Source organism: Pimephales promelas, chromosome 18 (genome assembly GCF_988280905.1).
Source record: "Pimephales promelas chromosome 18, fPimPro1.hap1.1, whole genome shotgun sequence".
NCBI classification, from domain to species: domain Eukaryota; kingdom Metazoa; phylum Chordata; class Actinopteri; order Cypriniformes; family Leuciscidae; genus Pimephales; species Pimephales promelas.
Genome location: NC_142786.1, coordinates 6,030,455 through 6,056,890, shown reverse-complemented (window position 1 = coordinate 6,056,890; position 26,436 = coordinate 6,030,455). Strand labels below are relative to the sequence as shown.

The 26,436-nt window shown below is 36.2% G+C and overlaps 3 protein-coding genes across 3 annotated transcripts in view; 1 reads left to right on the top strand and 2 right to left on the bottom strand.

Moving 5' to 3' along the window:
* Positions 1-2,069: 2,069 nt before the first annotated feature.
* LOC120483736 (uncharacterized) lies at positions 2,070-5,518 on the bottom strand. Its single transcript, XM_039678931.2, has 3 exons — positions 5,276-5,518; positions 4,547-4,670; positions 2,070-3,657 (listed from the first exon to the last, which is right to left on the bottom strand). Exons 1-3 carry the CDS (start codon positions 5,484-5,486, stop codon positions 2,481-2,483), a joined length of 1,512 nt encoding a protein of 503 aa, XP_039534865.2. The 5' UTR covers positions 5,487-5,518; the 3' UTR covers positions 2,070-2,480.
* Positions 5,519-9,266: 3,748 nt separating this feature from the next.
* On the top strand, positions 9,267-18,394 carry LOC120483363 (upregulator of cell proliferation). Its single transcript, XM_089123017.1, has 6 exons — positions 9,267-9,301; positions 9,396-9,460; positions 9,815-10,054; positions 12,740-13,012; positions 13,126-13,398; positions 13,778-18,394. The coding sequence occupies exons 1-6, from the start codon at positions 9,267-9,269 to the stop codon at positions 18,382-18,384; spliced, it is 5,493 nt and encodes a 1,830-aa protein (XP_088979143.1). The 3' UTR covers positions 18,385-18,394.
* Positions 18,395-19,370: 976 nt separating this feature from the next.
* cgnb (cingulin b) overlaps positions 19,371-26,436 on the bottom strand; it is a 25,691-nt gene continuing 18,625 nt past the window's right edge. Inside the window, exons 14-21 of the mRNA XM_039678583.2 lie at positions 25,117-25,287; positions 24,770-24,931; positions 24,485-24,574; positions 24,293-24,376; positions 23,935-24,053; positions 23,712-23,820; positions 23,383-23,546; positions 19,371-20,682 (exon numbers count right to left, since the gene is read on the bottom strand). Of these exons, the coding sequence (XP_039534517.2) occupies positions 20,550-20,682; positions 23,383-23,546; positions 23,712-23,820; positions 23,935-24,053; positions 24,293-24,376; positions 24,485-24,574; positions 24,770-24,931; positions 25,117-25,287 (1,032 nt within the window). The 3' untranslated portion in view covers positions 19,371-20,549. The remainder of the gene's footprint in view (positions 20,683-23,382; positions 23,547-23,711; positions 23,821-23,934; positions 24,054-24,292; positions 24,377-24,484; positions 24,575-24,769; positions 24,932-25,116; positions 25,288-26,436) is intronic.

The following is a 26,436-nucleotide window of genomic DNA, read 5'->3' as shown; positions in this document are numbered from 1 at the left end:
CTGCAGTTGGTTAGAATTGGAAAACGTCTGAATTGAACAGTGTTCAATTCATTTTTGGCAGTTTAGTTGTGGACTGTGGTTCAACAGGTTTTCTTTATAGTATTAAAAGTAATTAAAGGAGTAGTTCACTTCTAAAAAAAACTTTTGCTGATAATTTACTCACCTCCATGTCATCCAAGATATCCATGTCATTCTTTCTTCTGTCGAAAAGAAATTAAGGTTTTTGATGAAAACATTCCAGGGTTTTTCTCCATATAATGGACTTCAATGGGAACCAAACGGATCAAGGTCCAAAAGACAGTTTCAGTGCAAACTGCAAACTGTTGAAAGGGCTTTAAACGATTCCAGACGATGAATAAGGGTCTTATCAAGCGAAACGATCGCTCATTAAAAAAAAAAAAGTTTAAGTTTTATACATAGTTCCCACAGGCCAATTAATATCACGTGACCTCCCCGGAGACGCTTTCTTTTACTATCTATGAGTTTTACCAGAGAATGTCATTTTATGTTTTACAATCAAATTTCAAATATTTATTTCTGTTTATAAAGTTACGCAAATCATGAAGAGACAAAGTGAAAGAGATTATAAAGAGACTATTACCACAAGATAGAGAGGTACAATGCGAAAATTTCATTAATAAATGGTGTGGATCCGTATGAGCTAACGAAGGAAGCACTGAGCACTGATTATGTAGCTTTGCCTCAGATACAGTATTTTCATGTGTACCATTATCTGATATTGGCTAGTAGTTTATACACATGTGAGCGAAGTGCAATCAATGGAAAAGTCGTCATCATATATGAAGGTTGTGATGTTTCTGCTAATTTTAAGGGAACATGAAAAGTATACCAAAGTAAAAAATCTTACCTGAGGCAGTTCTGGACTCAAAATCTCATCCCTGTAAACGCCCAAGCTTCAACAGGGATGCCCAAACCCATTCTTTGTCCTCCTGGGTGACAGGTCTTTTGATGCCAGCTGAAACAATGGTGTAAAACTGGTTATAATGATGAAATGAATAAAATGAGTAATGATCATTTATTTATAGCACACAATCAACAAAATCACAGTGTAAATCTCAGCCTCACTGGTCAATTTCAATATGGTGATAAAGCTTATGATCATATTTTTTTAGCTGCACTACAACACACCGTGAATGTATGTTAGAAGAGTTTCATAAATACGATTAATATTATTAGCAATAGCTTTAAACCACATTACGCAGTTAAAGTAGTAGTCCACTTAAAAAAAAAAACAACTTTTGCTGATAATTTACTCACCCCCATGTCACCCAAGATATCCATGTCATTCTTTCTTCAGTCGAAAAGAAATTTTTTGATGAAAACATTCCAGGATTTTTCTCCATATAATGGACTTCAATGGGAACCAAACGGTTCAAGGTCCAAAAGACAGTTTCAGTGCAAACTGCAAACTGTTGAAAGGGCTTTAAACGATTTCAGACGATGAATAAATCGTTTGAATTGCAAACTGTAAAGATTTATTAACACTTATTAAGACTAAATGGCATTTGTCCACTCCCGCCAAGGCATGTGATTGGGGAATCCTGCATGACCCAAGGGCAAAGCAGGAATACACTGAGCGCACTGGTGTTGTTATACAAGAGGGGACTGTTGCTGTCTGATATACTTGGTGGATCTCAGGGGAACCAAGGGAGAGTAGGGACTTTTTCATGGAGTTCGATGAAGTGGTTGGTTCTCTGGTGTTAAAACAAACTCACAACTATTGGCATCAGATCCAAGGAAACCTGCACCTGACCAGAGCTAACAGTTACAGCTGGTGTGGACTCCTCTAGATTTTGTCCTTCTACCAGTGCTCAAAGACCATACATGGGCTGTGAACATTAACAGTCGGGAAATATTTCATAAAGACTGTATCCTACCATACATTCTCTCACACTTTAAGTACTGTAGAACTTGTCTTGCAAACAAATGAAAATGTGACATTTCCCACAAGCCAGGTAATTTATTCATTACACATGTATAATTAATTTTTATTTTACAGTGTGCTACATTTGTTGCATGTACTTGCATAGTAATAACAGTAAATGATGCATAATTACATGTAACTAACCCTGAACCAAACCCCAATCCTATACCTAACCCTATAGTAAGTACATGTAGTTAATTAATATTACTCAGAACTTCAATATATAACTACACGGTTACAATAACACCGTAAAGGTTAGTTCACCCAAAAATGAAAATTCTGTCAGTGATTACTCTCCCTCATGTTGAGTAATCACAAATTACACAAATTAAGATTTTGTGATTAAATCTGAGAGCTGGATCACATATCTTAATTTGTGTTCTGAAGATGAACGAAAGTCTTATGGGGTTGGAACAACATGAGGGAGAGCTAACATTTTTGGGTGAACTAACCCTTTAAAATAAAACTATAAATGCAGTTATTTATATAGACATGAATTAAACCCAGAAATTCATGTATATAGACCACAGTTAACCTATCCAATTTCACAAAGAATGGGTGTTTGTAAATTTGTAAGACAAACACACACTTTCAGTATCTTGTTTATATTTTGTCTGAACTGATATGGAATGTGGTCCAAAATGTGAAACAATTTCAGTCGCTGAATAGACCGCTCCACATGTATCCTAGCTTTTGAAATGAATGTGTTATAGTTCACTTCCTCCTGCGTAAACTGTCCATTGACGAGGAAAGACGGGATGTTCAGGGAAACTCCTTCTGGCAAAATGTCCCAAATTGTGAAGCCTTTGTCTGCCATAATCATATCGCCAGGATGTAAATGTTGGAGAAGTCCACAGTCAGCTGTTATTTCCTTGTCTGAGGCACTCCCACCGTACAGGTCACTGGCAAAGGTAATACATCCATTAGGCGCAACGCCGATTAAAGCCTTAAGTGTGGTTCGTCCTTTGTAGTGGCTGTACAAATGGCACTGTGCATCAAGCGTCTCCGTGTTAGAGACGGCAACCTCTGTGCAGTCGAGCACGATCCTACAGTTAGGGAAGGGGTGGAAGCAGTCTGGCAGTGATGTTTGATTCTTGGCTGTGGAGGGGATGTTGTTCTCAAGCAAACCGACATACAAAATATCATACAGGGCACTAATGATGGTGGTGAAGATGTTGGTTACTGTGGCTGTGCTACAATTAAACCTTGTTGCAAGGTCTATGTGGCCGCAATTTAGTCTAAGCTTCATTAAGGTCAGGAGCAATTGATCAACTAAGGGCATAATTTGGACAGTCCAATCATCAGAATGATATTGTAGCTCAAATTTAGAAAGAATCGATTCCAAAAACAGGACAGTGGCAACATCAGGCAATCCAGTAAAATATTGAACTCTGTCAGGACTATCAGAAATTTGACGGAAGGAAAAAATTTGCTTCTGTTTCTGCAATTGTATTTTCAATTTTTCATTCTCTTCCCTGAGCATCTTATTCTCCACCTTAAGTGCCACAAGACTTTTTGAAGAACATGGGGTCTCTACAGTTGTCACCATGTCAGCATCCGGTCCCTCATCCTCACTGTTGCTAGGGACCATTTGTTTCTTTTGTTTTGGAAGATGGCTCTTTGGGTTCTTTGGGAATTGGAAAGTCTTCCCCTCATTTGATGGCCCAGCAGCTTTTCCATTCCATTTGCAGTTTGGGATGACATTTTCACGTCTGTAAAAAATAAAAAAAATTAAATATTACTTTTTATAATTTTTAGAATCAAATTACATTCATTCACCAAAGGGATTTTTTTATTATTTAAAGGTTGTACCATGTTCCTATTGACTTATTTCAGGTGAAATTCTGACAATACCTCGCAGCTCGCTTGCTTTACATACAACAATCAAATAGAACTTGCCTTTTGCATTTTTATTTTGCTTTTCCCTCTATTGTACCGAAACGTGACCTCAGAACCGAGATATGAACCGAACCGTGACTTCTGTGTACCATCAACCCCTACTGAAGAATATTATTAGAATCTGCATATCAGTCTATGTACAACAAGTAACTTGTACATCATGCATAAAATACACCAATGATATAATATAAACCCATTTGTTTTAATTAACCCAAATAAGTTCTTTGTTTAGGTCAAACATTCCCAAAGTCTCAATGACAAGTCACTGGGTCATCTGCAAGCCTGATGGTTCTGTCAACTGCTCACATGTTGGTGTGCTTTTCTGTTCTACTGTGAGTTCATCAACAACTTGCACTCAACAAAAAGCAAAATGGGTACTCCCAACCATCAACAAGGTGGACTATGCAGAAATAAGACAAGTTTTCCACACCAGCTACTAAAAAGAAGAGAATTGATTGATCACAAATGACAACCCGAAAACCCTGCTTCTAATTCATTATCGCTTATAGTGGTAGCATTTAGCTCCAAAAGCGCACTTGCAGCAGCAAGTTTTGCTTTAGATGCTTTCCTCTTTTCTGCTCGTATATATATAGAAATTTAAAAAAATATAGAAACATTTATATATAAACTTATGTAAATGACAAATGTGTTACATTTTACACACACTGACAATTGTGTTTATCAGTGTGCTGTTTTGTTTACCTGTTTGTGCGGCCTGTGGTTTGTTTCAAGTTGCTTTCCGATTTCCTTGGTGTCAAACATTCAGCCAACTTAAGGGAAGGTGCCCAATCCGGATTGGTTTGGTCAAATAGGTCTGATGGTTTGCCTACATTAATCAAACGTGAAATCAAGCACAAAATAAATCATGTCCTAATAATATGTTAAATCTAAAGTACAGTACAGTTTGACATTTTGCATATTTTACGTAATTATGCAGCAAAAATTAACAAGAAATGCTAGCATTTCTCAAGAACTTTAGATTTAAAGCCAGTTCTTGGAACTGCATTTAATGCTTTTTAATTATATTAGCACAGTGACAAATTAACAAATGATTTTTAATACCGCACGGACACCCTGATCTCTGTTGTTATTTCCGCGATTTTGACCGGATGTTTTGGTAAATGGGCAAACAGCTGATTTTTTTTTTTTTCAAGCGTAACGAGCCGTTTAAGTCACAGATCTTTTACAGTATAGATCTACAGATTTTTTTTAGATTTTACAGAAGCAATGCTCTTTTTGTAAACATTGTTTTGGCCCACCATAGAAATATTATTATCTATTTAATCCATTTGCGTTGCCCGCGAGAACCTCGGACGTGACGACACCGATCCCCCTCGTAACAGACACTATGGTAACAGAGTATGGAACTCACAAGTTACTAGCTTACACAAGATAGTAACTGTACGTCTGTCAACATAATAAGCTACGTACCTGACACAAAATGCTCTGAGCAAATTCTTGCGTGTTTTGAGGGAGTTTCTTTCCTGTTTATCCTCGCCAGCCATAACCTCCGTCGTTGTTCTGACAAAAACTTAGTCTTCTCACATTCATGGAGTCTAATGACGGGTATACTGTAAAATCCAAATTTAACTGAACCTCCGGCACGATTTGAACATCCATTGACCCAGCAGGAGATTACCATTTTCACGTTTGAGCACGAAAATCACTTTACTTCGTTTATTGTTTCTTCTAATGTTCTGCCCTCAGCAATGGCGCCAGGTCGGCAAATGCCCGATTGCCCGTATGTTGTGACGTCATGTTGGAACTGTCTGGAACTATGCTCAAATGCTCAGCAGCAGCCCTACCCCCTACGCATCCGCCATTTTGGGGTGAAAGCAACGCGGCAGTCATATATTATATATTTAGTCCAGTGCAGAGGTCATTTTTAGGTTGAAATAATTAGGTGGTTATTTTAACTCACAATATAACGTTATAGCAGTTAAAAAGAAGTTGCTACTTAACCAGCCCCCCCCCCCCCCCGCGCCCCACACACACACACAACTTGAAACAGGGAAGTTCTGTTCAAGGATTTCTTTAATTATATTACTCTCCACATTAAGTGTGACAGGTAAGAATAAAGTGATATGAGTTTATAAAGTTATGATTAGAAGTTTGATCTGTTTCCATGAGGTACACATAACGTTATACAAAAATAAGTTATCAATGAAATAATTGAATTTAGCAAATAAATGTAGTTGTACTAAAATGTAAATGTTGGACAATAAATATATAACAGCAATAGAATATCTTTACAGTAAACAGTTTTTTTGTTGTTGTTGTTTTCTTCACTATTATCTTATAGGCTATTAATGACCATAAATTTAAGACGGTCATTAATATAAGATAATACTGCAAAAATAAAACTCAAAAAAAAAAAACTTATCTGTGCTGTTGTCCAGTAGCCTGGCTGCGCCCTCCTACGCACTTCCACTCAATTTCATTTTGAAATGTACTAGTCTGGTTGAACCAGGCTAGTTGTCCAGTAACTCCAGTTGGAATTTTCACCCCAAAATGGTGGCCGCTTCCTAAGCGGCACCTAGTGGCTGTTGCCCAAAAAGCAAAGTTTCGCCTCTTGTTCTTCTGGTTCTGTCTCTGTTTTGTATTACTCTCCTGTTCGAACTTGTTCATCAAAATGAACGAATCTTTTTCCGAATCTTTTTTTCTTTTTCTCTTTCATTTCGTTCGTTGAATGAACCAAATGACTACCTCAGAACTACCTAATATGGAGAATGTTTTCAATAAAAACCTTAATTTCTTTTCGACTGAATTTCTTGGATATCTTGGATGACATGGGGGTGAGTAAATTATTTTGTTTTAAAGTGAACTCAACGGGCAAGGAATGTAGGTGACTGACAAGGAATTTTGTTTGCATAATAATTTGCATACTTTGGAAGAGTAGGCTATACGCCTATTACAAAAGTATTTTACAGTACATTTCACATGTATGAATAACTGTGTATTTAAACATTGTTTTGTCTTATTTACAGTAATTCTGTTAAAAGAAACTAGGCCTAATACTCTCTAAATTGCACTTAAAGTAAGCACTTAAAATTTAACAAATCAAGTCATATTTAAAAGTTTTTTTTTTTTTTTTTTTTAAACGTTTTAGGATATGTCAAAGTAATTAAGGTCTAGATTGATATTTGCCTATTAGTTTCAGGCGGGTTTCAGCTGATAGCCTACAGCGCAAATTTCTATTTTGTTTTCTGAAAAAAATCACGTGATCAATGACAAACGATCCGATGCCTGAATTTCAGTTGAATCCCTTTGCGTGTCAGCACGGTCTGGTTAGTTGAATTTTGAATTGTGTGGTACTCTGAATTTTCTAACCAATAGGCCTAGATTATATTTAATTTGTCCATAGATAGTCCATAGATTTTTTTTTACTTTTTTGCATTTTTTTTAATGTAGATGTGGTTTAACGTTAACTGAGTATCTTAACCAACACGCACAATACATCTACAAAGAAAATATTCCTCCGTTACGCAGTTGATAATATTATATTTCCAGTTTTATGAGCCAGCAGATGACGCTGTTGTCTTAGAATCTTAATTCGGAACAATCAGGTGAAATCACCAGAGCTTCTCTCACATCCCTTCCCTTAGCCTACTATTACATTTCCGGGAACACTTCACAATAAGGTCTCATTTGTTCAACTGAGTTCATGAACCAAGCCCATAACAATGTCTTGAACATTTGACAGTGTTTCTATGAAATTCAAGTTGGGAAACTAGCCTACTTGCAAATGGTTCTTCTGTCTTCACATTATCAATGTGCAATAGGCCTACATTTATAAATATATCTGGGTGTCCACAGAGGTGGTCACAACTGGACACACTGAGGTAAAGACACTAATCATTGACCAGGCTTGTCCCCTCAGGCTCGTTTACAGTAAATAACGTGCTTTGTCGTAGTTCTATTCCGAGTTAGTGAATTCTCAGCATGGCTGCAATCTTTGGTATTTGGCCCTTTCTGGAGAACATTTCCTGTGCTGGTCTGACCAGTTTGTGCTTATTAAAGGGGGGTATCTGTAGCACATTACGCAAAAAGGACATATTTGTAATGTAAATGTAGTTTCAAAGAAAGTGAAGCATTTCTGGGAAAGACAGCAATCACATTAGCCAGAAAACACAATTATATATTTTTATTATATTAATATATTGTATCTGCTTTTCCAAATAGAAAAAAAAGAAAAACCATGAATGAGTTTATACAAACTATACAGTTATTAAAACACTGCATCTTTTTAAAAGGTATGGTGTATTCTCGGTACAAATAAATTAAACTGGATATATGGGGATGGAAATGTTACTGAAGTGCTTATATCCAGTAAATGATTAGGGATTGTTTACCTAAAATTGAAATTTCTCTTATTGACTACTCATCTTAATATCAAAACCCATCTCCGGAACACAAATGAAGATCTTTTTAATGAAGTCTGAGAGCTTTCCTCCATTGACAGACTATGAAACTACCACTTTCAAGCCACAGAAAGGTAAAGACATCATTAAAGTAATCCATGTGACTTTCCATGTGTGTTCCAAAGATGAACTAAGGTCTTACAGGTTTGGAAAGACATGAGGGTGAGTAGTTAATTACAGAATTGTAATTTTTGGGTGAACTATCCCTTTAAGAACTTTTTCTGTGTAATGCCAATTGCCAGGTGTGGCCAGCCGGAAACTATTAAAATCTGCTATCATAATTACAAGAAAAGTACTTCCTTTTCTCCGGTCTGGATTCTATTACGGTTTCCTATTAGTCATGTGATTAAAATACTTGTCCATTTTGTACTTTATTTCTTATTTGAAAAGGAATATCATGTATAAAGGATGTTTTCAATAGCCCATTGAAAAGATGGCAAATCAGCACTGTACGTAAAGGTGCCCCCAATATCACATTTTAATAAAGTTCCTGTGTGCAAGCACTTATCTCAACTTTACATTGTAAAAATTGCCATGTATTCAATAAAAGGGGGCTTAATCCTGCATCTGTATGTCTTTATGATGATGACAATATGGCATTCAGAAGCACAGCTTTAAGCCTTCCACCATTCTGCAGCTCATTAAGTTTGAATTAAACAAATATAGACATTTTTCACTTTGACAGACCTTTCACTTTAACAGCATGTACTCACTGCTAAACATTCTTTGAATCAGCTTCTTGATTTATGTTCATCTTAAACGCTTTTCCAGTACATTACAAAAATCTTCCTCATACCTAACATTCAAAAATATTTAAAAAAAAAATAATTTTCAGTAAGTGTAAACCAGTCTAACCAGTGACCCCCCCCCAACCCCCCCCCACACACACACACACACACATATGACAGGAACTGAGCTCACTAAAGCCGTCTTGCAGCTTAGTATATATATATGTGTCATATATTAGACAGAGACCATCATTTTGTCTTTTGAAGCAAGAGATGGAGGATCAGGATGAAAGCAGTGGCTCTCAAAGGTAAACTGGAATCAAATACTTGAGAGAAGCTTATTTTATATATTTATATTTTGAATGGACATTTTTGGAACATGTTTATTTTGTGTAACAATAGGAATACAGGCACAAACATGGATAAAGAAGAAGATGAAAAAGAAGATGAAGAAGAAAAAGAAGAAGGTATAAAAGAATTAATTTTTATCATTTACATGCATTCATAATTTAATTTCTCAGACAACGAGTAAACTATAAACCATGTTTGGGATGATTTTATATATGTATATATATATATATATATATATATATATAAACACTGTAAACTAGCTCTATTACACCTTGATTTGCACATAAAAAAGGCCAAAGCTGCAACATTGGCTCAACCAGTTGTGTGTGTTTGTCATCTGGGTGGCGTTCAGAACACCCATTTAAAAACAAAATAATCTGATATTATATTTTCAGTTCTGTTTGGTGTCAGCGGCAGTGAAATAATACGCTTCATCTTTAACAAAAGCATTTTTCCAAATATTCCCTCAGGTCACATTAGATTCACTGACGTAGGCCCGCACTCAGTGCGCTTCCAATGGGGAGATCCAGATGTGGCTGCGAATGGACAACAAAAATTCGAAATCAAATGGAAGAATGAAGAAATAGATTATACTAAAACAACGCATGAAAACCATTTTGAGATAAAACGGCTTTCGCCTGGCACAAGTTATAACATCATTGTAGTGGCGGTTGAGGAAAAGAAGAGTTTCTCTGCATCTGTGTGTACAGGTAAACTAGCAAGCTGCTTACATTTGTCATGTAAATTATATTATGGTGAAGTACTTTTAAATTTTAAAAGCTACATGATGCATTTTGTTACTAGTTAAGTTAAAATAAAGAACATTTAAAGTTGATAAGTAAATTTAATCTTCAAACATGTAAGAGCCATTGTTTTGTCTCAAGATGTACACCAGGAATGTTTTATTTTCTAAGGCATGTTTATAAAAGCTACTTAAATGTTCTAAATGAACTAAGGTCTACTCCTGGCTTAATCTAAGCCCTGTCTGTGTAACCAATGTGTACACTCAAAAAAATTATGTTGGCTTTAATTAACTTCACTATACCAACAGATTCCAAAAATGTTTTATTATTTCCTTTATTTTTAACCAGGAAAGTCTTTAAAAATTAACTTTTTTATGTCAACAGGTTGCACATAACTGGGTTATGTTAAATAACATAATGATATGTGGACTTTAATTAACTTTTTTATGTCATCGGGTACTAATATGATGACTTTAAATAATTTTTTAGGTCAACAGGCTGGCTGCATATAACTGGGTTACGTTGAAGCAGTGTTAAAGTTAATGAGACAATTAAGTGAATAATTGAGTATTATTAAAGACACCTGATATTAACAAGCAGAATCACTGAAGGAGAAGACTGGAATTTAAAGTAACCATTATGGTGATAAGTGTGTGTTTTAATTGGGCTTTTGACCCTCACATCATTGACTTTAGATTTTGTTTGGCTGCTTTATCCGAGTTATAACTGCCAGATGAACAAATAGAAAAGGTCATCTGCATGGTGTTGGTTGTGTTTTAACATAATCATTATATCACAATCATTTGACCTGAATCACTGAACTCATATAGGATAGAACTCTATTTCTGAGTTAAGTTTACCTTGTGGATTAAAGCAGCACTGTCATTGTAGAGAACACCATTTTTAACCTTTTTTTCAATGAAATCCACTTTAAAAAAAGAAACTTCTTGAAAAAAGTTTATGTAGACATTAAGAACATCATAGACAGACATCAAGAATCAGACTGTGAATCTCAACAATGGTGACACATATAAAGCATGTTGCAGTGCATTCTGGGTGGCATCAATCAAAACTCATTCATGGCTCCCATCATGCATTGTTGCATGAATAAATAATGAGCTTTTGTTCAGAGGTGTTCTGTTTGTCACCATTGCTGAGATGCATATGTTAATTATTGATGTCTGTCTGCATACAAATGTTTTTTTAGATGTTTCTTTTTTTGATTTGATCATTTGGATTTCATTGTAAAGGCTAAAACTCAGAAATAGGGCTCTATACGAGTTCAGGTCAAATGATTGTGAAATAATGATTATGTTAAAACAATCAACACCATCAGATCACTACAAATCTAAAGTTAATGATGTGAGGGTCAAGAGCCCAACTAAAACAAATACTGATCTCCATAATGGTGACCTAAAATTCAGTTTTTCTCCTTCAGTGATTCTGCTTGGTAACATCAGGTGTCTTCAATAATGTTCAATCATCAGCCAATTATTCATTTAATTATCTCATTAATTTTAACACTGTTTCAGTGTTCATTTAACACTCAGCTCAGAGTGTAATTGGGTCGCTTAAAATTACTTAATTCCATTGTTGAAGTTACATGAACAAATTATGTTTGTTAACCCAGTTATGTGGAACCTGTTTACATGAAAAAGGTAATTAAAGTCAACATATAATTTTTTGAGTGTATTTGAAGCACATTCAACAGTCTTTGGGAATGGATTATCAAATTTAAAAAAAATATGGTTCACTGATCTCATGAAATCAAGACTGAAATTACCCATTGTCAATCTGGAAAATGTGTTAAAGTCAGCATGAAACAGAAGTTATGATAGTCTTTTTTTCCTTGAAAACTAAAAACTGTCGGCGGGACTTGATTTTGTCCATCGGCACTGATTGGGTCATTGGATAGTTGTGGTTTGCTATTGCTGTGATCACATGCGAGAAGTTGTTGCAAGAAGAAATTACAATGATTTATGTAACAATGAAATCGAAATGGGCTGTATTTATTATAAATGGTTTATCCACATGGTTATGTTTTTAAATGAATGTGCTCACATAATCTTTAATCAAAATAAATAGCAAAGGCAGGACAATGTCACTTGCATGAGATCGAGGTCTCTGCAGAACAAAAGTGGGCGTTACTAAATTTGTGGGCGTCTACATACTGGTGGGTGTTTCTAAATCATGCAATGAAAATGATGCCTCTTACCTGATCCCACCCCTAAATACTTCCCTCTCAATCATAAATCTCTCACATGCTTTACTAACTCTGTTAAAAAAAAACAAGATGAATATGTTTTTTCTCCTCACACTATAATTTATAACTCTTTTACACTTTAATTTTATTAGCAGTAGCTATCTTACATATGGTGACGACTACTCATTGAGACATCATACTCTACTTAAGCAATATCGGAAAAGCAAAAGTGCTGCTCTTCCGAAAAATGTGTAAAATAATTAAATGACTAATTATTGATGATTAATGCTCAGTTGCTCACCAAAGGAGCTTTACTGAATCAGATTCATTGACTCACTCGTAAAGATTTGACGCCACCTGACATAACAATAACTTACACAAAAAGTCTCAAAGGTGGGTGGTATTATTTATTCTTTGTGTTTACTCATGTGTTTTTGTTTGCCCGAAAGCAATACCAGCGCCTGAGAATTTTGAATATGTGCCAATGGATGCAACAACTGTAAAGCTAAATTGGACGCCACCACAAAAAATGGATCCCAGTCTCTACAAAGTCCAAGTGATTATGTATAAAAATGAAGAGACGGAATCAGCGACTCTGAAATCAAATGAAAAAACACATTTAATGAAAGATCTTCTTCCTGCTACTGAATACAAAGCTACAATAAACACAATACTGAATAATGGCAAACAGAGTGAACCAGCCGTTTTAATCCTCCACACAAGTAAGTGACTGCTTTAGGAGCCTGCTCATTTACAGCCAATGCATTTTCATAATATTTAGCCAATGTGCAAATGAATTGCTATGCAGAAAATTATGTTTTATAATCCCCTACAGAGCCACTCCCACCTGAAAACATACAGATCAAAAATGATGCCACCTCAGTTTTTGTGAAATGGTTTGATCCGATCATTGATGACAAGATCCCGCACAGATTCAGGGTGATGTGGAGAAGCGAAGCTAATGCAATGGAAACTTTTACAGATAAGGCAGAGGTTACTGTATTGAGTTTAAAACCAGGAACTGAATATTCCTTCTCTGTCTGCACTGTAGTTGAGTTAAATGGCACAAAACTTGAGAGTACTCCGGTTACAATCACACATCGCACAAGTGAGTTACTGTTTGTCCTAATCAAAAAAATAAGACCAATATGACCCTGCTGAAAAGACCAACATACTGATCTAGGTTGGTTTAGGTTAGTGCTGCTTTGGTGCTAACTCAAAAAGTAGCCTATAGCATGATGCTAATTGCATCAAGGTCATGTGTTCAATCCCCAAGAAATACATGAACTGATCAGATGAATATCCTGAATGCAGTTCTTGTTCAAAGGAGTGCAAAAGGTAAACTAGTTATAACGCTTTTTTGTGTCACCAGCATCCAAAATATACAGCATTTGTTGGTCTTTTCAGCAGAAAATGAAGCATTTCACACACTCATTACTTACAATGATTTGAAACACATATATGAACTGAATAATCTTGTATTTTAGGCATAAATATGGAGTCTCTTTTAAGAGAACTGGGACTACAAAACTCCCTGAAGAATAAACTGACTTTACAGTCTGTGTTGGAATTGAGGAAACCAACTGATGAGGTCCAAACTGCACACAGTCTTAGATCTTTGCCGTGGCTTTTCCTCAGAAAGCTCATGATGGTCAATTCATCAGCCAGAAATGTAAAATGTGCTTCAAATTCAGATCAGAAAGGAATGAATCCACTAGATTTGATCACAGCTCTGTTCCACTGTGCTGATCCTTTCCTCCAGCAAGAAATGGCTCTAAAAATGTCAATGTGTCAGTTCTCTGTGCCTTTGCTGCTGCCAAACTGTGACACAAAGGAGTGCACGTTGATGCTTTGGGCCTTGAGGGACATAACAAAACAGTTTAGATCTTATTCATTGGAAGAGGACAGTTTAGAGGAAAACAGCATCGTACTAACTCATTTGCCGCTGATCTCTTTCGTCAGACTTGGAAAAAGCAGTGTGTCCAAATCGGAGTTTTTGAACAAACTCCTCAGCAACAATCAGCATCATCATGACACTTTTTATCACAAGGAACTGGAAAATGGGAACATTCCAAGAAAGATCTCCAATGGGCTTGTTGAAATGAGCTGGTATCTCCCTGGCGGCAAGAAAACTATTGACAAATTCAAAGAGCCGGTAGCCGTAGCAAATCTCCGTGGGGATATTTCTGACTTTAAGGCCCAGTTCGACTTCTTGAGCCAAACATCCTCTGCAGTTTTTCTGTTCTGTGATGATTTGGACTCAAATCAGACATTTCTGGAGTCTCTCCAAATTAGTTCGAAATTGGTTCTGGTTTGCAGCACAGACAGATCAACGTCAGGAGAGAATTTGACAAAGTTCAAACCATACTCCGAAATCCTTAGGGATGGAAGCATGAATGATTTTAGGTTTGTTGATACTCTACAGAAGGCCGTTGTTGATATACTTGCAGATTCTACTAAAATTAGTATTGAAAAGATGTCAGAGATGGCGCAGAGTCTAGGGATTCTTGTCGATGAAAACAATACCATTTGTCAAAATGCAAAGAAAAGGGCAGATCTGATCACACAAGAAATCACAAATATACCAGAATACAAAAGGAAGGAACTGCCATTGCAAGACAAACCATGGAAGGAGTTATCCAAACTTGAGAAAGAGATGTGTCGACTCAAGGCAAAGAATCAAAACATTGAGCACTACAAGTGTGAACTTAAAAGTCAAATCCAAAAACTACGAAAGCAACAAGGAAGCAACAACATGAGAGAAACAATGAATCAATTCATCTCTGGCCTGAACTGCTCCCAATATGAGCAGTTATATTTTCTCAAATGGATGAAAATAAATTTAGATCATCTAACAAGAAAGCGCCAGTTAAGGCTTGATGAGCAGTATAGGAAAGTATGTAATAATCCCAAAGAAAATAAAGAACATCTCAGTGATCTCGAAAAAGAGATTGCCAGTAGCTCTTTAGGAGTTCAACACTTCATGAGGGAGTTGAGTCAACTCTATGAATCAACACACTCCAAAAAAAACAAGATGTACCCTGCCCTGAAGAAATTGCCAGAAATATGTGCTCAGTTGATGCTGACCGGGTTCCCTGTAGAACTTATTGACGGAGACGCATCAAACATTCCACTGACGTGGATTAGAGATGTGCTTACGGCACTGAACAAACTGACAGCACCTCACAACAGGATACGAGTTATAACAGTTTTAGGAGTCCAAAGCACTGGTAAGTCTACACTCCTCAACACAATGTTTGGAATTCAGTTTGCTGTTAGCAGTGGAAGATGCACAAGAGGCGCCTTCATGCTTCTAATAGCCGTATCCGAGGAATTCCGATCAGAGCTTCAATGTGACTACATCCTTGTGATTGACACCGAGGGATTAAAATCTCCGGAGTTGGTAAAGCTAGCAAATAGTTACGAGCACGATAACGAACTTGCGACTGTGGTTGTTGGGCTTAGCGATATTACTATTGTCAACATTGCCATGGAGAATGCTACAGAAATGAAAGACACTTTGCAAATTGTTGTCCATGCCTTTCTCCGCATGAAAGAGGTGGGGAAAAGGCCCTGTTGTCATTTTGTGCATCAAAACACTGCAGATGTCGCCGTGTATGAGAAGACCTTGAAAGAGAGAAAGATTCTCTTGAAACAACTAGATGAAATGACAGAAGCAGCTGCTCGAATGGAGAAAGTTGGCCACAACAAGAAATTTACAGACATTCTGGAGTATAACATTGATAGAAACAACTGGTACATCCCTGGATTGTGGCTTGGAGTTCCACCAATGGCACCTGTTAGTACTGGTTACAGTGAGGAGGTCAGTAAGTTGAAGGATGGGATACTTAACCTTCTTAAGGTGACCAGAGTCCCAGCACAGAATTTGATGGAATTTGAAGAATGGATACGAAGTCTCTGGAAGGCTGTCCAGTTTGAAAACTTTATTTTCAGTTTTCGTAACAGTCTTGTCGCTGAAGCCTACTCCAAACTTTGTGTTGAGTTTAACAATTGGGAATGGGCCTTCAAGAAGCACATGATTGGCTGGTACACAAAATCTGAAACCAAAATCACTAACATGAGTGTAATGTCAGTGCAGGCAAGAAACGCATTTAATGTTGACAGAGTAGTGGCCGATTTAAAAGATAAAGCAAGTAAAGAGCTTGACAAAGAGGAGGAAAGCCTTTTGGGTAAAATTGCGAAATACTTTGAAAGCGAGGATGAAAATATTTACCTCGTTGAAAATTACAAGGAGGATTTTTTAAACAGTGCAAAGGGGCTTCGAAGGGAGACTGAGACGGATCTGCGAAACAAACTGGAGAATGCCGTATTGATACAGAAGGGAATTGAAAAGGTGGAGGTTATAAGACAAAATCAAAGGGATACCATGAAAGAAAAAGTGCTCAACTTGATCAGTGCCTGCAAGAATACAAAACACAACCTCTCTGATAGTGAACTAAATGAGGAATTTAAAAAAATGTGGGACGACATTGTGAAGCAGTTTTCCCTCACAGCACTACCAAGTTGTGATTTGGGGAAGGAAACATTCAGATTCCTACACAGCAACATGGAAACAAAAGGTGGAGCCGTACGTGAGATGCTGTTAAGTGTCACCAGTCTAGATCAGTGCGGCACTGGACCTTTTTATGCAATGACTGTAAAAACGAATATATTCAAAAAACTCAAGAATTCCCTTATGCCTGCGCAGAGGAATAAAAACCACAAATTCATACAAATGTCATGCGACAGAATAATAAATGAGAGCAAAGTATTCATTTCGTCTAAAACAAGTGCAAAATTAGACTATAGTGCTGACATACAAGAACTGTTGTGCTTCATTGACAAGAAATTGGAAGACTGCAAGAATGTAGAGATCAGCCCTGAAATCGAAGCGTCTCTCAAGATCCACATTTGCGGGATTGCAGCAAGAGCTTTCCAGAAAATGCATGACTACTACATACAGAAAACTGACCCTTTGACATCTCTTGAAAGGTGCAAAAATCAATGGTTAGCTGATTTTAAAGACCTCTACTACCAGCGAGACCAGTGTCAGAACAAGGCCGAGATGTGTGCCCAGCAGTGCTTCGCCCCTGCCGTGATGGACTACATCCAGAAACGTCTCGGACCTGACATCGTGGATGAAATGTTGACAGGCGAAGGAGGCGTTGCATTTAGCACACGGACATTTTTCCAGTGTTCACTTTTAAAAGAACTGCTTCAGGATAAAGACTTCGAAAAGATTTTGGAGTATTCGTGGAATTACGAGATGTTTGTAACCGAGTGGATTTCAGAGAAGATCATTGAACATTTTTCAAAGGATGATGCTCTTCTCAAGTTAGAGATGAAACATTTAAACGCAATTGTCAGCCAACTCAAAAGAGCAATTGAAAGTGCGAAAAGCATGACAAACAACAGCTGCAATTTCGTGACAAATGTCTTCAAATGTCTTGATAAAGAGCTGGTCATACCAATTGACACTCTCAGTGCTACTCTGGCTTTAAACAACTCAAACCCTGCCGAGTTTGCAGATTGCCTTGAATCTTCAATCGACAAAATGCACAAGACCTTGGAAGATCAGCTATGTAGTGTAAAGGATGTAAGGGTCACGCTAAGCAGACTCTCAATGAACAAACCTCAAGAGGTGCTCTTCAGCAGAGTGTTTGGCTGTGGGAAAAATTGTCCATTCTGCAGTGCGCCTTGTGAAGCCGGAGGAAAAGAACATACCGAGCATTTTGCCTCGGTTCATCGGCCACTGGGCGTCGCTAACAACAGTTGGATTGATACAAATAAATTAGTCGCTGACATATGCTCATCTCTTGTTGCTAGTGAATGTAGTTTCCGCTCTGAAGACACAGGAAATGAGTGGCATCCATATAAGGAATACAGACAAATCTATCCAGACTGGAGGATACAGCCTGACACTAGTATTGAGGCCACTGACTTCTGGAAGTACATCTTTGCTAAGTACAACAGCAAATTTGCTAAGATATGCAATTTAAAAGTAGCAGACATACCTCATGATTGGTGTGACATCACTGTCCATCAGGCAAATAAATCCTTGGATGATACATTCTTATTGAATTCACATAAATAATGACGATCACTGAAATGAGACCCTGGCTTATGGGGACTTAAAATATTGTACAGTAATTTTACTTAACAATCAATGAAGAAATATGCCTTGGAATCAGGAATAGGGCTTTCAATATTTTGTTGTGGACCCTGGACCCATCCCAACTCATCCTTAAGTGATGGCCTCATCGACACGACATCGATTGGCACAGATCCTCAACAACTCGTCTCCATACTGGCTTGATTACTTCGTCTTCCAAACAGATGGAAATGGACAAACACTCTTAATGTTTCAATCCAATTTGAATTGTAATGCTGCCCGAATCACACACTGTTAATTCATTGGCCAGAGGAGAACTGGTCCAAGACTGAGCCTGGTTTCTCCCAAGGTTTTTTCTCCACTCTGTCCCTGATGGAGTTTTGGTTCCTTGCTACTGTTGCCTTGGCTTTTGACTTGCTTAGTTGGGGACATTTAATATTCAACAATATTTTTGATCTGTGTTGTATTATTTTCAGGTTATCTCTGTGAAGCGGCTTTGATACAATCTGTATTGTAAAAAGCGCTATATAACTAAAGGTGACTTGACTTGAGCATCGCCATATTCTTTTGTATTAGCAGTATTGGTTAACAAAGAAAATTATTTTCATTTTATTTTATATTACATTACTATTAATCATTGTTTGGATGAAACAAAATCAAATTACCTTTTGTAACATGGTTAACAGTTTGTCTTTGTACCATATCATGAAGTAGCGGAGAGATTTCTCACTGCACTGTACACTCTAGAAAATCTCTTACACTGTGTAGTGTCATTGTTATGTTTGAAATGTTTTATTATTTTATATTTGCCATTCTAATGTGTCTACTTAATGTAAAAAACTCATAAGAATGAATAATGTTGAAAAAAAAATACTGAATATAATTACAGAAATATACTTTGAAAAATAAAGCTATTGATCTTCATTAATTGGTCTCATGTGTTTCATAATATAAAGTACTTATCCATATGCGTGTACACACAGTTCATGATTTATTGAGTTGTAATAAAATGCACTTGTATTAAAATCTGCAAAATTTGTCTTTACACCAAACACTGTAATCCTAAATGACAAAAAAAAAAAAAAAAAAAAAATTCACTTGAAGGATAAACCTATATTTTAAGCACAACCTAATACTTACATTTTTATTAATTTTCTGTTTATTTAATTCAGTAACACAAAGAGAGAGAGAGAGAGAAAAAAAACTCAAGTACTTTAAAACTTTTAGTGGAATAATAAACTTTAAACAGGACAGTATATACATATATAAATTGTACAGTGTAATATGAAATTGTGTTCCAAATCAGGTCTTTAAGAGAAGAAAATCACTTGTTATCTGACAGGTAAATACATATATGTCTCTGTTAAAATGACAAAAAAGCAGCTTAATTTTAATGAGCTGTCTAAATGTATGAAGATTTAAGGCAAATATATATTCTAAGCCATTGCATTAAAAGATATTTTCCTTTTTCTGTCTTGGCACAAAAGGTGTCATTCACATAACAAGTTTAGTTCGGAAATTAAAACTTGCTTGAAAGCTACACAAAAAGAAGCCTTCTAAATATCTTTCATTATTATTCATACAAGTGCTTAAATTTAAAGATTATAGGCAAACACTTGCGACAGGTTCATTTGAAATTTCGTCTGTCTAATTTTGAGCTTAAGTAGGCTATCCATCATGTATAAAGATAAAATTCTTCATTCATACTTTTTCTATTACCACTTGAAATTTTGGTAATATGATTAAGAAATGTTAAAAATCCTCAATCCAAACCATATTTTATCAAAATAAAACAGAGAAATAAAATGTATTGTGTGTCACAAACAATCAACATGACATTCACAAACACAAAAGCAAGAACAAAAAGCTAATTTCCTTCAGAATTAACCAGTTTCAGCAATAACAATACTAAAGGAGCTTTTGGTTGACAAGTCTTTACATGAACTGTTTTATTAGGCCCTCACACCTGTCAAACCCTTCAAAGACACCTGACATCACTTCCTGTTGAAAAGGCTAGCTGTCCACAACAGCTTTTTCAGACTGTTGAATTCTATCGTATTCTTCATGTTTCAATATTTCATGTTTCTTTGTTAAGAAAACACAAATCAAGCATGTGCAAAATATATCCCCACCTTCTCGTTCAGTCTTTAACAGTTGGTGGTCAGAAGTGGCGTTTCAGTGAGAATAGATGTGATGTTTTTTGAGTCAGAGTAACTGTCCTCTTCCTCAGAACTCAAGGTGCTTCCCAGAGTTGGGCGGCGTGATTGCTGAACCTTCCTCCTAACAAACAAATCACACACACACACTGACACTTTAGACACCAGAGAGACCAGCATCTGCTATAGACCAGCATTGTAAGTGCACCCTCTGGTGGTGAGAATGTTAATATAAATAACCAGTCAAATGGCCACTCAAGAAATTGTATATCAATGGTGGGATGTAACCTAAAAGTAACGAAACCATTGACTGCTTACTATATTTTTCAGTAGTGTGGCAGTAGCACAGATGTTTTCAAGACAGTGTATACTTTTCCACTTTCAAGCTACTTTTTCCAGTGAGTAGCAGTAAATTGATCAAATAATATTATGACATCTAATTCTATATGAAGTGCCTTCATATAATTAACCAAGTAATCATTTCATTCATTCCATTGATTCATTGATTCCATTGATTCATTTTAAGTTTTAACGAAAGTAAGACAGAAGTGATGTTTTTTGGTGGTACCTCTGAAACCCCCTGTGTAAATCTGGGTTCCTTGAGTCAATATATTAAGCCAACAGTCACTAATCTAGGGGTTAAAATTGACCCTGACCTGAAGCTGGACAGACAGATACGGTCAGTGGTTAAAACAAGTTTTTTTCAATTGAGGCAATTGGCCAAAATCAAACCATTTCTTTCAAAGCAGCATTTTGAGACAGTAATCCACGCCTTTGTTACCACACGGCTGGATTACTGTAATGCACTTTATGTGGGGGTCAGTGGGTCCTCTATTGCTCGTCTTCAGATGGTGCAAAATGCTGCTGCACGTCTTTTAACTGGAACACGTAAATACGAGCACATTTCCCCTATTTTATCCTCACTACATTGGCTGCCTATATATTACAGGATCCATTTTAAGATTCTTTTATTTGTGTTTAAAGGTCTAAATGGTCTTGCTCCACCTTACATCTCGGAGCTGCTACACCCCTATAGGCCCACTCGTTCTCTCAGGTCAGCTGACCAACTGCTCCTAAATGTGCCTAAAACAAAGCGCAAGTTAAAAGGAGACCGTGCTTTTGCTGTAGCAGCTCCGAAATTGTGGAACGATCTACCTTTAAACATTAGACAGGCATCATCATTGCCTGTTTTTAAGTCTCTTCTAAAAACCTATCTTTATTCTTTGGCTTTTTGATAAGTTAAATTGAAAATCCAGGTTTGGTCTTGGTTATATTGATTTTATTGTTTCATTGTATGGCTGTGTAAGGCTTTTTATGTATGTATTGTTTTACTGTACATGTCAGTCATGAAACTGATAATCCAGGTTAGGTTAGATTGATTTTATTGTTTTCTTCTATGGTTATGTAGGGCTTTTTTTATATATGTATTGTTTTACTGTACAGCACTTTGTGTCCCAATTTTTTGGGAATTTAAAGTGCTCTATAAATAAATCTTGCTTGCTTGCTTGCTTGCTTGCTTGATTCATATTAATCATATTCATTCATTCATTCATCGATTTATTCATATTAATCATGTTCATTCATTCATTCATTCATTTTAATCATATTTATTCATTCAATCATATTAATCATATTCATTCATTAAAATTAATCATATTCATTCATTCAAATTAATCATTATATTCATTCATATTAATCATATTCATTCATTCAATAATATTAATCACATTCATTCATTCATTCAATCATATTAATCATATTCATTCAATCATATTAACCATTCATTCATTCATTCATTCATTCAATCATATAATCAAATCCATTCATTCATTTAATCACAATATTAATCATATTCATTCATCCATTGATTCATATTAATCATATTCATTCATTCATCGATTTATTCATATTAATCATGTTCATTCATTCATTCATTCATTTATTCATTCAATCATATTAATCATATTCATTCATTCAAATTAATCATATTCATTCATTCATTCAAATTAATCATTATATTCATTCATATTAATCATATTCATTCATTCAATAATATTAATCACATTCATTCATTCAATCATATTAATTCAATCATATTAACCATTCATTCATTCATTCATATAATCATATCCATTCATTCATTCAATCATATTAATCATATTCATTCAATCGTATTAACCATTCATTCATTCATTCATTCATTCAATCATATAATCAAATCCATTCATTCATTTAATCATAATATCAATCATATTCATTCATTTTAATCATATTCATTCATTCATTCAATCATATCATATCATATTCATTCATTCATTCATTCAATCATTTTAATCATATTCATTCATTCATTCATTTTAATCATATTCATTCATTCAATCATATTAATCACATTCATTCATTCAGGTCCAATTTTATGAAGCATTTCAAAAACAGACTCAATTGAGCCCTGTATTTTACATCCAAATATGATTGTGGTGCTTTGTCACTTTGTTTTAACAAAAATAAATCATAAAACGTTACAAAAATTACATTTTAAACTAATTAATAATTTAAAAAAAATTTCCACATAGTTTTTAAATACATTAAAATACACACACACACACACACACACACATATATATATATATATATATATATATATACTGCTATGTACAAGTTTATTTATCAGTTCAAGGCCATCATGCTTGTATTATTTTATAAACAGATACAGAAACATACATACATATATATATATATATATATATATATATATATACACATACGTATGTATTTGTAAGTAGATATGTATATTTGTGTGCATGAAGGCTTGACGGACACTCACTTGAGCTCGTTCTCCAGTGTGTTGATTTTGGCCTGCTGCGCCTCCTGTAGCTCCCGCTGCTCCTCAAGATCCCGCAGAACCTTCCGTCTGACGCCCTCCAGACGCTCCACCTCCCCCTCGCTCTCGTCAACCTGACGCTTCAGAGCCTTCACCCGCAGGGACAGCTAGAGACAAACACACAGCAGCTGTTTAGATGCACACACTCCTCCGAAGGTCTAGCTACATCTACACCTCATTTACAGAAATGACAATTAACATAATTAAAAAGAGCTTTTTATTTCGAAGTACATACCCTAAGGTATGTGAAAGCTACATGTGTGTGTGCTTGCCTGGTCTCTCTGTTCAGCGTGTTGATTTCGCTCCTGATCCAGGATGGCCGTCACGTCCTTAAGTTTCCTGTCCAATCTCCTCTGAGCCGCTAGAATGGTGTTTTTCTCTCTGAATGCACAAAAAGCAGTGGCTTTATTAATTCCCAGTTAGGTGTTGATTGATGACAGGAGTGTGTGTTTGTGCTTGTCTAGTATCTCTACTCTATGCAGTGCGTTTGTTTACCTCTCTTCACTGCGCAAACGGTCCTCCAGCTCCTGAACTTTGTGTTCTAGCATCGTGACCCCGGCAGATGGACGAACCTGAGTGCCCATATCAGCTATACGAGACTTTAACTCCTTCATCTGAGAGACCAAGAGAGAAAATAAACAAATAGAAGATTTTAAACGCATCATAAAACTATGAAGGTGACAAAACATGTGTTAACCAAATTTATTTTATTAACTAACATTTAATTTTATGGTTTCTGGTCTAACTAAAGTAATTCTAAATGGATTCAACAAACTAGGAAAAAAGCATAATAAATAAATAAATAAATCTAGAAACACTAGATTAAAAAAATTAATCTGGAGTCCACTTGTACCTGTCTCTCCAGTGCACTCTTATCCATCTCAAGATCATGTCGGGCTGAGCGCTCTTGCATCAGTTCAGAACGGAGCTGATCCACCTAGAAAATAAAAAAAAATATTCTAAATCTATATCTGTGCTTGCAAACACACCAAAACCCAAAAATGACCAATGAAAACCAGCGTTTAACTAATGTGCATCTATGCACCTGCTCTCGACTGCGAGTGATGCGTTCGTTCAGTAGCTCCGTTCCACTCTTCTCCTCGTCCAACTCGATCTCTAATATCTTCACTTTGTCCTAAAACAAAAACATGCACTTTTATTATCATCTCTGAACGTACATTTACGTATATCCCTAAAACAACCCTATACGTTTTTTTCAGTTTCTCCCACTCTTATCACATGACTATTCGATGAAGCCTCTGAAACATTTTTAAGAATAGGAACTGAGTGCTGTCCACTCAAAAGTCCAGGTGCCAAACCAACACGTTACCTCTATCAGGCGGATCTCTCTGCTACGGTCCGTCTGTGAGCTCCTCTCCTTCTCCAGCTCATCCTCCAGATGTTTCAGACGACTGCTCAGTAGATCTTTATCCAGCTGAGCGCTGTCCCTCTCCTCCGAGCACGTCAGCAGATCTTTCTTCAGACGAGACACCTGAGAAACATACACACAGTTCATTTGGTGTGATCTGGGTTCTGTGCTGAGAAGTTGTAGGTTCAAATCAGCCGGATCAAAGAACCTTGGTGCTCAAAAGGTAATAACAATAGATGTTAATGGACTCTGTGCACTGTCGTATTACTTCGACACTGTGTGTCTAGTGTTCAGGTGGTTTGTCTCACCTCTTCTTGGGTGGTCTTGAGGAGGGCCTGCGCTCTCTGTGACTCAATCAGCCTGTCTTTACTGACTCTCTGAGCGTCCTGCAGCTCTCGACGAGAACGATCCCTGAATTCATCCAGCTGAGACTGAAGAACCGTCACCGACTGACGCGACTCTCCCATCATACTTTCCATCTGATTGAAAGAAATGAAAGAAAATGAAAAAAAAAAAATCAAATAAACTCAGCAAAAAAATAACAATAGTCATACAAATATTTACACATGTTAAGAAATATTGTTGGGGTGGAAGTTAAAAGTGAGAGGACATTTCTTTTCTCGCAAATATATATTTATTTATTATGGAAGCTTGTTTCTGCCACAGAATGACTTTATCTCACAATTCTGACTTTTTTTCTCAAAATTTCGAGTTTACATTAATAAAGATAATAATAGATAAAGATAATAATAAAAAAGATAATAAAGTCAAAATTGCATGATATAAAGTCGCAATTGCGTGTTATCAAGTCAGAATTAATTAATATGAAATCAGAATATGATATAAAGTCAGAATTGATTGATGTAGTCACAATTGCGTGTTATAAAGTCAGAATTGCGAAATGCGAATTCGCAATTTCGTGTTATAAAGTCAGAATTGTAAGATATAAAGTGAGAAATGCGTGATATAAAGTCGAAATTGTGTGTTGTAAAGTCAGAATTGTGATATATAAACTATTCTGAGAATTAGCCTGATAACTCGCAATTGGCTTTATGCCCAGCTGCACTACTTCCTGAACTTCAGCCAGCTCCTTGTTTCCTGTCTGCCATTATTGGCCAAATTGATTAATTCAGGTGTGTCTGATTATTGTTGCCATGACTACTGAGGTCAAGCACACCTGAATTAATCAATTTGACCAATAATGGCAGACAGGAAACAAGGAGCTGGCTGAAGTTCAGGAAGTAGTGCAGCTGGGCATAAAGCCCATTGCGAGTTTATATCTCACAATTCTGAGAAAAGAAAAGAAAATTCAGAATTTTGAGATATAAACTCGTAATTATGTGTTATAAAGTCAGAATTGCGAGATGTAAAATCGTAATTGTGAGAAAAAAAGAGAATTGAGAGATAAAAAGTCGCAATTCTGTCTGCGACTTTATTTCTCAGAATTGCGAGATATAAAGTCAGAATTGCGTGATATAAAGTCGCAATTGCGTGTTATAAAGTCAGAATTGCGACATATAAAGTCAGAACTGATTGATATAAAGTCGCAATTGCATGTTATAAAGTCAGAATTGCGAGATACAAATTTGCAATTGCGTGTTATAAAGTCAGAAATGCATGATGTATAG